Source organism: Carassius auratus, chromosome 17, assembly GCF_003368295.1.
Source record: "Carassius auratus strain Wakin chromosome 17, ASM336829v1, whole genome shotgun sequence".
In the NCBI taxonomy this organism is placed as follows: Eukaryota; Metazoa; Chordata; class Actinopteri; order Cypriniformes; family Cyprinidae; genus Carassius; species Carassius auratus.
Window position 1 is genome coordinate 21,245,478 of NC_039259.1, and position 13,534 is coordinate 21,259,011.

Sequence of the window (13,534 nt, forward strand, 5' to 3'; positions counted from 1 at the left end):
AATGTTTTTAAATGTGACCGAAAACAAGGAAAAGGTAGTGGAGTAATGACATATGTCAAAGAGAGGTTTGACTGTAAATTAATTGAAAACCTCAAAGGATATTTTCTTTACCCATCTCACTGAGATACTTAAAAAATTTAACAATAAGGAAATTATTTTGCTAGGATATTTTAATATCAATTGGCTAGATAAAAGCTGCAGAAAAATAAAATAAAACAAATAACAATTAAGTTTCACATGGCTCACATTATAAAGAATGCAACTCGTATAACAAAATCATCTCAAACATTGATTGATCTTATATTCACAAATAGAGAAGAACAAATTGCAAAATCCTATAACCTGATAACTGGTCTATCTGACCACAACCTTACTTTGATAGTCAGCAGGTTATCAAAAGTGAGATATAAAACTGCTAATAGAATTGGTATCAATTCAGGGGCTTCATATATCTCAAAAAGAGACTTGGAATTGTTTTATAATGAAATAGAACAAATTCAATGGAATCAGATAACTAGTGGCAAAAATTGCCAATTAGCAAGTAATGACTTTATGATAACCTTTAGTGATCTCCTATTAAAATATTCCAAAGAATCATCTAGGAAGATCAAAGGTAAAACACCTCTTCCCTTGATGAATGAGACAGTGTGGAATTTAATGAAACTAAGAGATGTAGCACTTAAAATGTCCTTGAAAACAGGCCTTTTGACAGACTCGCTTTTGTACAGAGAGCTCAGAAACAAAGTTACCACACTGTTACGAATAACTAAAGAACATTTTTTTATGAATTTAAACCCTCTGGGGTTCTTCGGTCATTTATGACCCAAAAAGAAAAGTCTAAGTGGTCGTAAAAAAATTAGTCACACTCAGGGTCTTCGGGTCAAAAATGACACGCCATAGGAAATGAATGGGAATTTGGCAAAAATATGAAAATACTGAGTTTTTTTGTGTGTACAATCTACAAATCAGCCACGATGCAGAAAAAAAAGCACACAACAGTGAAGGGGTGAATCTCTAAAACATCAAGAGTGCAAAACAGACAAAAAAATTCACACACACACACACACTCATACACACAAAAACACACCCACATACAAATGAAAGTGTGTCATTGCAAAAGCTAATTTAGGAAATGTGTGAAATAAAAGCAATTATTCATCAATGTAAGAACTAAAGTGCACAGCAATGAAAGCACGAGGCTGTAAACCATCAGAATTGCTAAATAGACACACTCACACACACACACACACACACACACACACACACATAGGGAAATATGAGACTGGTGAAACTGTAACAGAGAAATGTGACAATATGTGAAATAAAATCAATGAATCAAATAAAGGGGAGACATTGGATCCAAAATGCAAAAGTCACACACCATGTCTCTCTCTTCAACACACACACACACAAGCATGCACGCACGCACGCACACATGCACAAACATGGTAAGGTCAAAGGATGGAATTCTTCCCTAGTAACCTCCAGGCCTATTGCAGCACCTGTTTATAAAATCATGAAGCCAATCACAGCATCTGTTGACACACACACAAGGAAATACTAGACTGTTGAGCCTGTAACAGAGAAATATGAGAATATGTGAAATAAAATCAATGAATAAAATAAAGAGGAGACATTGGGTCCAAAATTCAAAAGTCACATACTATGTCTCTCTCTCTCTTGAACAGGCGCACACACACACGCACATGCACACAATCATTTTTAGTTTATATTTAGTATAATTAATTTAGTTTGATAACTGTTAGTTTAGTTTTGTTCATAATTGCCCATTGGCAATTTTGAATAAGAGTTACTGTTCATTCAATTTAAATAATATGGACATAATAATATGTAAATATTTAGTTATGATGATATTTAAAACACTTTTTTATTTTCTATTTTCCATTTACATGTACTGTTTGAAAATTATAATACGTTTGCTGTTATTTTTGTTTTTTGTTCATAATTGCTGTTGGCAATTTTGAAGAGTTACTGTTCATTGAATTGCAAAAAAATAAATTTAATGGAAATGTTTATAATAAAAGGTTAATAAAAATATGTTATGATTGAAATGGTGTATTTTTTTTTTTTTTTATAAGTTAGAATTTAAACAGTGGGTAACAAATTGCTTTCCATTTTTATTCTCTTTCTAGTGCAATGTTCAGGTTTGACTGTATTATAAAGTAAAACTGGCACTTGAAATTACCATTTTAACCAACCAACCAAAAAAAGTCCAACAAAAGTCTTTGAGAATCTGTGATTATATATTAAAATCCACAACCTGAAATAAATAGGCAAATATGTGCAAAAATCACTAGAATTCACAAGCCTTTCTACAGAGAGCTGTAAATTCTCTATAGTGGTAAAAAAGTGCTATTGCATGATAAAAATGCTTAATTTGTCCACCAGATGGCACCAATCTAATTTCAAAAATTGTTTTCTATAGGCTTTGGCTGTACTTTAAAATAAAATACAGCATTAATAAAATTTTTTTTAAAAAATTCACACACACACACACACACACACACACACACACACACACACACACACACACACACACACACACACACATATATATATATATATATATATATATATATATATATATATAATATAAACTTTCTATTATATTCAATGGGAAAAAAATTATCATAATTATTGCATAAAAAAATCATTATTATCATATAATTCTCTCAAAACACCAAAAAAGAAAGAAAAAAATATTATTGAACAAAAATACATTTGATTTTACTGAAAAAAAAAAGTATACCTGAATCCCGCCTTCCGGGTCATTTTTGACCCGAAGGTCCTGAGTGTGACTCATAAATGAAGAACCCCAGAGGGTTAATTGAACAAGCAAAATGAAATTCTAAAAGACTGTGGCAAACCATTGATAAAGTAACTGGTCGGAAGAGTTGTAAAGATCATAAATTAGAAATTAATATTAATGGAAATCTGGAAACTGATGCTCAAACAGTGGCGAATCATTTTAATAATTACTTCATAGAATCAGTCAAAGAACTGGGAATTCAAAATAGAGACTCAAATAATTATGTACGAGCATCTGATTGTATTGATTTATGTACAAAGTCTGATTGTATTTCATGTGAACAAAACATGCTAAATTTTAAATTGGCAAACAAATTTGAAATAAAAAAATTTATGCAATCATTGACATATTCTAAAAGTAAAGATATTTGGGGAATGGAGAATGCTCTCCTTAAAAAAAACATAAATACATTTTTGTAACTCCTATCACATACCTGATAAATAAATCAATAGAAGAAAGCTTTTTTCCCAGTGCTTTTAAAACCGCAGTAATCACTCCAGTATTCAAATCGGGGGACAAATATGAGGTCTGCAATTACGGGCCGATTAGCATACTTCCTGTTGTCTCAAAGATTGCAGAGAAAGTAGATCCGTGTTTAGATCTGTGTTTTTGGATCTAAGCAAGGCGTTTGACATGGTCAACCACTCTGTGCTACTGAGGAAGCTGAGCAACTATAATTTATCACTAAGTGCACTACAGTGGGTAGAATCATATCTCAGTGACCGTGTCCAGTGCGTAAGAGTTAAAAGTACGTTATCAACATCTAAGGCTAATGACATCGGTGTCCCACAAGGCTCTGTTCTTGGGCCATTGCTGTTCGCGCTTTACATAAATGATCTTCCTTCAGTGTGCGGTGAGGTGGACATGCAGATGTACGCGGACGATACTGTAGTTTACTTGCATGGAAGCGATGCGACCAGTGTAGCTAATAAACTAACCAATGTTATCGGAAACATCTTAAATTGGCTTTCTTCTGCCTCGCTCACACTAAATGTAAATAAAACAGTAGCAATGTATTTTACCAAAACACAACGACTGAAGTCCTCCTTTCCATGCATTTATGCAAATCAGAGTAAAAAAAAAGTAGTGAAGGAATTTAAATATCTAGGCCTTGTTTCAGCAGGCTTCATGGGGAAAGGACGTACATTTTAGGAGTCCACTGCATGGCACACCGCCTTGAGTTGGCATTTAAAGCTATAATGAAGACCAACAGTCATTGTAGGAAAGTTGAGGACCTTTTGACGGCCTGTTCACCCTCTATCACAGGAGCCCACTGAACAGAGCCAAATTAAAGGACAGTTTCTCAGTGCAAGGGATAAAACCACTGATTCCCACCAGAGTAGGAGGTACAAGGTGGGTCTCTCACCTATTGAGGGCCTTGGACCATTTCTTAAGGGGGTTTAAGGGGTTCACTCAAAACAACATACACTTCTACTACAAACTTTTAAAATAATCTTTTTTATATAATTTCAGACTTTGGTTATTCAGAAGTGGACAGGCTCACAAGTCACTTCAAGCCGATATTGATCTCTTCTGGAGTTGATGTCAGTCTGATTGCAGACCAGTGGACCACCATCAAGTCCTGCCTCTACAAGGAGCCACAGACACCAGAGAAAATTACCTGGGCTGAAGTTAACAGGATGCTGAGGGAGACATGCCCTGACTTCCTGGACCTTGTGGATCTGGTGTTATGCATGCCTGCATAAATAGCAGACTGTGAGCGTGGGTTTAATGTAATTAAGATGGTAAAGTCTGATTGGCGGTGCAGTCTCAAATGTGAGACACTGTCTGACCTGCTCTTTGTCCATCTGTACTCCCTTTCAATCAAAGACTTTGACCCTAGCACAGCAGTTGAGATGTGGCATGCCAACAGCATAAGGTCAAGGAGACCAAACCTTATGGAAGATGCAGCTGCAGCAGAGGTTGAGGAAGAGGAGTGCATCTGCTCCTTTTTTGTGGACTCAGATTAGCAGCAGTCAGTATATATGACTATGACATATGAATATGTCTGTGTGACACAGCAAATCAATGAATTAAAATGATTTTTTTTTTTAAATTATAGTCTAAGAGTTATTATTACTTAAAAAGATTTCGCTAATAACTTGACAGCACTTAAATGTGTATTCTTACAAGTTAAAGAACAATGTTTGTGTGATTATCTATTTTTAACCTTTATGAGGCAAAAAAAAAAATGGCATAAAGAAATTGGCTGGTAAAAAGTTACTGTGGCAGGTGGATTTTTAAATCCACCTGCCACAGTGGCCGGTGGTCAAAAAAGTTAACTTCAGGTCCTGGTCGGACTGCTTGAGCTAAGGGTTCCAAGGATAAGGGAAATCACAGAGGAGAAAGCGGGCAACCCTGACGAGTACCTCGACGTATAAAGAATGGGTTAGAGCAGACAGAACCAGTGAGAACAGAGGCTGCTGGATTGGCGTACAGAACTTTTATCATGTTTATGAAACTCGATCCTAGGCCCAGATGCTGTAAAACCGCCCATGAATAGTTCCATTCTAGCTGGTCGAAAGCTTTCATTGCATCTAGAGATAATACTGCACAAGGGGAGGACAAACTATTAGTTTAATTAATAATATGATATAACCTCCGTAAGTTATCTGAAGCAGAGCGAGATTAAATTAACCCTTTTTTTGTCATGGTGAACTAGCCTGTTCATATATTTCTCTAGACAACGAGATAGTACCTTAGCATGAAATAAACCTTGAGTAACTGAAAAAAAATTAGGGGGCCTAAATCCAACCAAAAAGTAGTATACAATTTGACAGGAATACCATCTAAACCTGGGGATTTCCCTTTGTTCATAGATCAAATTGCTATCTCCAGCTCCTGAACTGTAATTGGTTCATCCAGGTAATCAGAATCTGAATCTGACAGCCTAGGTAAATCAAGGTTGGACAGAGAGAATGCAAAAGAGTCAGGGTCACCAACAGCAGAAGAAGTATAGAGGTAAGAGTAAAAAGAATGAAAATAAATATTAATGTCTTTTGGGTCTGTCACAATGAGCCCGGATTGGGATTTCATTGCTGAAATATTAGCAAAAACTTCTCACTGTTGCATATTCTTAAAGCTAAAAGGTGGCTTGGTCTACTTCCTTGAAAATAATAATTCTGCCTGCATCTTTGAATAAGGAATTCAGCCCTGGATCTCAGTAATGAATTAAGCTCGGACCTAATCGCCATGATTTTGCTGAGTGTATTGCCTGAGAAGCAACAATGATTGACTCTAGTCAGATTCTGGAGCTGTGATTCCAGTTCAACTATCTTTTTATGTCAGTTTTTCTGAAGGAAGGAGGCATATGAAATTGAGTTATTCCTTATAAATCCTTTAACTGCGTTCCAAAGTGTTCGCAGATCATCCACTGAGCCTTGGTTAATTTCAATAAACTCTGCAAAATTATTTCTGAATTGACTACAAAAGTCTTCATCTTGTAAAAATTTAGGGTTAAATCGCCATCTAGTCACACGAGACAGGGAGGATCAAAGATAATCTGCACAAATTTCCATCATGATCTGACAAAGATAAGGAACAGATAGCGGCATCACAAACAGCTGAAGATAAAGAAGTAGAAATGAAAATATAGTCAATTCGCGAGTAGCAGAAAAGAAAGTGAAAGACTTAGCAGAAGGATTTAGTAAATGCCAACTATGCGAGGTGCCCTTTCATCACTACTTGCAGCTTTATTTGCATTTTATTATTTCAGTTAAACATTTGATTTGGGTCTTTATTTAATCATGTTTTGACATGTTTGAGTTTTTGTTGCATTTACAACGTTTTGACCAACAGGGCTCACCAGCATGTGGCGTTTTGAGTTATTTGAAAAAGTTAATCATTTTTTGAATCAGATGGTTCAGTTGATTTCAGTTTTCGAAAATGTTAGTTTCTGTGTTCAGTACAGTGTCAAATTATACGTTTATGAGAATAACTATTAAACCATATCAAAATTTGAATTATAGAGTGAATCCAGTTTTGAAATAATTTATTTCTGTGAACTTCTATACAGTATTCTGCTAATGGCTCTTTCAATTATCATTGCATTATACATAAATATTGTCCTTATGAAAAATGCCAGAGATGACATGAAAACACATAAACCATACTGTTGGAATTGTGTGTTAATTATCAGTAAAAAAAAAAAAAAAAAATCTGCATTTTATTCAGCTACAGTGATAGCTGGAAGCTTTTGTCCATATAAGGAATTTTCCTGGAAAGTCATATGTTTTATTACTCCCATGAGTCTCCCTTCTGAACGTCTCGTGCAAAGGTGCCTCTGGTGTCGGTTATGAACAAACATATCACACGTGAGAGTTTACACACCTAATTAACATGATAAATATATTTTATTTTTTTTAAATATCATTACTATCGTCAATACTTTTTTTTTTCTTTTCTTTTTTATTACCCATTTAAGCTATGAGTTAATTGGCTGTGTTCAGAATCATTCGTCCATATTAATTATGCCTATAAAAGTGCAAATACAGTATCAGATAATTTGCATTGGTAGGTGAAGTGGAGTTCAATCTAGGATGCTTCTTTTCCTTTACACATTCCTCCTTTTCCATTACCTTCAGACAAAGGTAAACACACTTTGCCGAATGATGGGAGACCCCAAGCACCCACTGCTTTCCAAGGAGGGAGATGTAACTATTGGAGGAATTTTTGCAGTCCACAGTAAATTAACATTATCTTCTTTTGAGTTTAGAGAAAAACCTCAGCCTCTATCATGCTCCAGGTTTGTTAAATTAAAAACTTTGAGAAAGTACTGATTACATTTACTATAATACTTTTTAATGTCTAATTTTCAACCATATGTATGTATTTATTTATAGATTTTTTTATTATTATTATTATTATAATTATAATTATTATTATTATTATTGTTGATTTTGTTTTACAGTGTAAATCTAAGAGATTTCCGGATGGCTCAGATTATGATTTTTGCCATTGAGGAAATTAACAGAAGTGAAAGTTTGCTCCCAAATGTTTCTATTGGCTACCAGATTTATGATAACTGTGGTTCAAGACTGTTTTCTATGAATTCAACTATGGCACTGATGAATGGTCATGAGTTTGCAGTAGAGGACAGATGCAATGGGCAATCACTTATTCATGCTATCATAGGAGAATCAGAGTCTTCAGCCACAGTAATTCTGTCCAGGACCACAGGATCTTTTAAAATTCCAGTGGTAAGGAGCAATAACACAAGGCTTATGCCTAGCCCTAGATGAAAATGTATATCTGAGCTGTTTCAACTGAAAGAAATTTGCATTGATTGCACTTAAAACATGTCAGTGCCTTTGTTTTGTCTTCAGATGCACACCAGTAATCCTTTTTTTTTTCTAAAGAATGTTTATAAAAAAAATACCTAAATGTCCTAATTGAACTTTGGCCTAATCCTGGTTTAGGCTAATCCCTGTCTATGAAACCTTGCCAATATATTTGACATAATTACCCTTCAGATGACTGTTTTACAGATTTCTAATCTTTCTTTTCTCTCTCTACATTTCTCTCTTTCTCTTTAAGATAAGTCAGTCAGCCACATGTGACTGTCTCAGTAATAGGAAAGATTACTCCTCTTTCTTCAGGACTATTGCTAGTGATTACCACCAGAGCAGAGCACTTGCATACATGGTCAAGCTCTTTGGCTGGTATTGGGTGGGAGCTGTGAACACTGACAATGATTATGGAAACTATGGAATGAATATATTCATCAATACAGCCCAGGAGGAGGGGATTTGTGTTGAGTACTCTGTGAAATTCTACCGAACAGAGCCTGAAAAACTAAAAAAAGTGGTAGACATAATAAAACAAGGCACTGCAAAAGTTATTGTTGCATTTCTTACCAGTTTTGAGATGAACAATCTACTTGAGCAGTTAAGTATTCAGAACATTACAGGCCTACAAATGATTGGAGTGGAAGCATGGATTACTGCAAATAGTTTGATCACTCCAAAGAGTTTTAAATTTTTGGGAGGGTCACTGGGGTTTGCAGTGAGAAAAATTAATGTTGAAGGGTTTTCAGATTATGTCATGAAAGAATTCTGGGACACAGCTTTTCCATGTTCACAAACTGAGAGGAATTCTTCTCAATATGCACTAAATTGCAGTGAATATCAGGATCTTCTTCCAGTGAAAAACTATAATGAAGATGTACCAGAACAAAGATATGCTAGCAATGTCTATAAAGCAGTTTATGCTGTGGCACATTCAGTACACAGTCTACTCAAATGCAGAGAACAAGAAGGTTGTGAGAAAGGCCTGACAATACAACCACAGCAGGTAAGTAAATAAAAAAATAAAAATAAAAATACTAAGCAAAATAAATAAAATCAGTGCTAGAGAGGCAGACAGTGAGAGCAAGAGATTATACCTATGCATTTGAAAAGGTGTTAAATATTTCAAAGATAATACAAATCTGTCTATTGCTAGGTGGTTGAGGCTCTGAAAAAAACAAATTTTACTGTAAAATTTGGAGATCGTGTATGGTTTGACAGCACTGGTGGTGCAGTGGCCCAGTATGAAATTGTGAACTGGCAGCAGGACTCTGATGGATCAATCCAGTTTAACACAGTGGGATATTATGATGCCTCACTGCCCCCTGACCAGCGCTTTGTGCTCAACACTGAAAACATAATCTGGGTTGGAGGACAGCTGCAGGTAAATTAAGAGCACATCTGATCTCTTCTGGAAGCTGATTCCAACTGTGGGCGGCATAATAACTAAATGCAGACTTCCCTTGTTTTGTGTGAACCCTTGGTATTTCTAACTGTCTTGATTATAATGATCTGAGTGGTCTGTTAGGTTTATATTCAGGGAAAAACATCTGGTATGTATTTTGGTCCTACAGCTGCAGGTAAATTGCACTGCAAAATATAACTATATATATATATATATATATATATATATATATATATATATATATATATATATATATATATATATATATATATATATATATATATATCTTGGGAGTAAAACTATAAATATTTTAAAGTAATGTTATAAAAAATAAGCAACGATACTCAGAACTGAGACCCTTAAATCTCCAGTTGATTCACTTTGTCACTAATTGCCCTTAATTTCAAGTGGTAATAGTTTTTGTTGAGATTTTCTTAAAATGAATTCTTAAAAATCATTCTAGAAATAGATATTGTCCCTAGGAATTAATGTTTGTAAATGTTTGTATTCCAGTTGATTTACAGAGCTGACTCAAGTAAATGTATATCACATTAGCTTCTTACAAACAAACTTTCACTACTCTATTTTGAACAATATTTATTTTTCAGAGTAGGTATAAATAACTATACAAAAAGTTATTTTGCAACAGATAACGCATATAGCATGTAACATATTCAGCATGTTCAACATATAGCATATTCTGAACCCTAAACAAGTTTTTTTCACAAAAGCCGGTCCACTGTCAAGAAATCGTGAGTTCATATTTTACAGAAACCAGCAATCATCCTTGTTGTTTGTGAACACAACCCAATAAGTCCATTGTAGTGATTCAACGCATAGTAATCAGGTCAGGATTTGGCTGCTAGTCAGGTTGCGCTAGCTGAGAGGAGTTTTGTCTAAAGTAGTTTCATCAAAGATGACTAAAAGTGATCGAGGATGGATATTTTTTTATTTTCACGGAAGCTTGCTAAAGCACCATGTTACATTAGTGAAGGAAAAGCTCCATATATTGCATGTAATCACAACAACAAAGTTTGTCAAGAGTCAACACTGTCAGCTAAGGAGATTACTAAGGATTAACTGAGTGTTATTTGCTTTTGCCCAAAAAAAAAAAAAAAAAAATGAAAAGAAAAGAAAAAAAAAACTGTTGGATTTATGGAAAGTTAACGAATGTTCATGAAAGTAAAAAGAAAAAAAAAGTTATCTGTCTTATTTTTATTTTTTATTTTTTTTTGCAAATGAACTCGTCATATGTATATTTTTTAATGCAGAAGCCAAGGTCTGTGTGCAGTGAGAGTTGTCCTCCAGGCACTAGGAAGGCTACACAAAAAGGAAGACCTGTCTGCTGTTATGACTGTATTCCATGTGCAGAAGGAGAAATCAGTAATGAAACAGGTAACCTACACCCCATCTCACATTTACAAAGAAAACTGGTTAGTTGTTCTTTATGTGTTCTTTTTCTACTATTCAGGGTGCAGTTTCTTATTGAAAGAGTTTATAAATAAGGCAAGGCAAGGCAGGTTTATTTATATAGCACATTTCATACACAATGGTAATTCAAACTGCTTAAAATAAAAGAGAAAAAAAAATCACAACAATAAAACAAGGAATTTAAAAACTTTGAAAATAATTTAAAATTCATTTAAAAGGTTTAAGAGCACATCTGATCTCTTCTGGAAGCTGATTCCAACTGTGGGCGGCATAATAACTAAATGCAGACTTCCCTTGTTTTGTGTGAACCCTTGGTATTTCTAACTGTCTTGATTATAATGATCTGAGTGGTCTGTTAGGTTTATATTCAGGGAAAAACATCTGGTATGTATTTTGGTCCTAGGCCATTGAGGGATTTATAAATGAGTAAAAGTACTTTAAAATCAATCCTAAATGTAACTGGAAGTCAGTGTAAGAATCTGAGAACTGGTGTGATATGTTCAGATTTTCTGGTTCTAGTCAGAATCCTGGCAACAGCGTTCTGGATGAGCTGCAGCTGTCTAATGGTCTTCTTGGGAAGGCCGGTAAGGAGACCATTGAAATAGTCCACCCTGCTGGTGATAAAGGCATGAACAAGTTTCTCCAAGTCTTGACTGTAAACAAAACATCTAATTATTGCCATGTTTTTAGATTACTAGTACTAGTTACTTCTTTGACATTACTGAAACTAAGGTCTGTATCCAGATTCACAGCAAGATTCCTGACTTGATTTTTAGTTGTTAGACCCCTAGAGTCAAGGTAATTTTGGAAAAACTGTTAATTTCATCAATGCATTGGCAGATAATATAAATGTATTTATTGGGACTTAAATATATATGTTTATTTATTAAAAATAATAAATAGACCATTTTCCTTTTTTCTCTAAATAGTAATCACCGCTTCCTTTTCAGATTCGAATAACTGCAGGCAATGTCAAGGGGAATACTGGTCTAATGCTGAGAAAAATGAATGTGTTTTAAAAGCTGTAGAGTTTCTGTCATTCACGGAAGTTATGAGTATTGTGCTAGCCTTTTTCTCACTGTTTGGCGCAGGATTAACTGTGCTGGTAGCCATCCTTTTTTACATCAAGAAGGACACCCCCATAGTTAAAGCCAACAACTCAGAGCTGAGCTTTCTGCTGCTCTTCTCATTGACTCTTTGTTTCCTCTGTTCTCTTACTTTCATTGGTCGGCCCACTGAGCTGTCCTGTATGTTGCGTCACACAGCATTTGGAATCACCTTTGTCCTCTGTATCTCCTGTGTTCTGGGGAAAACAATAGTGGTGTTAATGGCCTTCAAGGCTACACTTCCAGGTAGTAATGTCATGAAATTGTTTGGGCCTGCACAACAACGACTCAGTGTTTTTGCCTTTACACTAATACAGGTTCTTATCTGTGTGCTATGGATAACAATATCTCCCCCATTTCCACATAGAAATACAAAATATTATCAAGAAAAAATCATTCTTGAATGTCATCTAGGTTCTATTATAGGATTCTCTGCTGTTTTGGGTTATATTGGCCTACTGGCTGTTTTGTGCTTCGTTTTGGCTTTTCTGGCTCGCACACTGCCTGATAACTTCAATGAAGCCAAATTCATTACATTCAGTATACTCATATTCTGTGCTGTATGGATTACATTTATACCAGCTTATGTCAGTTCCCCTGGAAAATTTACTGTAGCTGTGGAGATATTTGCCATTGTAGCCTCAAGCTTTGGTTTACTATTATGCATTTTTGCACCTAAATGTCTCATCATTCTGTTTAAGCCTGAACAAAATACAAAACAACATATGATGGGGAAAGTACCAACTAAGTCCATTTAATTACTTAATTAATTTTTAAAAGTACAAAGAAAACTGTGTATTCTCTAATTGTTTAGCATGCAAATCATGTATGTTCAATGACTAGAGAAATACCCATAATTCACTGTGAGAGTCATGCACCAAATTAAGTGCCATCTCTCATCAGAATCCATCCATTAATTTTACAAAGTGCTCATTCAGGTTATACAGTGTAATACAATGCAGGTGTAAATTCATTGTAAATGTATTATTAAATTGTTTATTTGGGTTCATACATAATTTCCATGATCTTTAATCTTACCTCTGGAGCTACAAGTTTGCCAGCTTCAAAATGATTAATAAACAGCAAGCAAAAACTATGCAGAAACGACAGTCCTTCTGGTGCACTAAGTTTCTGAATTCACTTACCCGTTTTCATTTTGTGGACGATTTCAGATTCAGCCAGTGATTTGCCGCCACCTACTAGCAGTTTTGCTTCTATTTAATTAAAGTATAATTTCAGTTATTAAACCCTCAGGTTGTGTTCAGGTCCTTTTGACTCAGTGATAATGTGCATTGTTATAAAATGTACCGACTTTGCTCAGACATGGTAACTACTTCCTCCAAAAATGTTACTTATTTATATTTTATTTATTTGAATATTTTATTGCACCTTCTTACACTTGTGGAGTTTCCTGTCAAAAAATACCATCATACAAAAAAACAAACAAACAAAAAAACCTTATAAATCTCTTACTCTG

The 13,534-nt window shown here is 34.8% G+C and overlaps 1 protein-coding gene across 1 annotated transcript; it reads left to right on the plus strand.

The window, feature by feature from the left end:
* The first annotated feature begins 926 nt into the window (after window positions 1–926).
* LOC113117926 (extracellular calcium-sensing receptor-like) lies at window positions 927–12,823 on the plus strand. The gene is made up of 7 exons (XM_026286829.1): window positions 927–949; window positions 7,368–7,574; window positions 7,740–8,028; window positions 8,366–9,121; window positions 9,272–9,499; window positions 10,792–10,915; window positions 11,902–12,823. Exons 1-7 carry the CDS (start codon window positions 927–929, stop codon window positions 12,813–12,815), a joined length of 2,541 nt encoding a protein of 846 aa, XP_026142614.1. The 3' UTR covers window positions 12,816–12,823.
* Window positions 12,824–13,534: the final 711 nt, after the last annotated feature.

What these genes read in the sequence shown, in the direction of transcription:
- LOC113117926 (XM_026286829.1), top strand. Translation starts at nt 927, where the DNA reads ATGAAAATACTGAGTTTTTTTGT. An exon ending in CAGCCTCTATCATGCTCCAG is followed by an intron (nt 7,575 to 7,739) that starts GTTTGTTAAATT and finishes TTTGTTTTACAG; the next exon opens with TGTAAATCTAAGAGATTTCC. An exon ending in AGAAATCAGTAATGAAACAG is followed by an intron (nt 10,916 to 11,901) that starts GTAACCTACACC and finishes CTTCCTTTTCAG; the next exon opens with ATTCGAATAACTGCAGGCAA.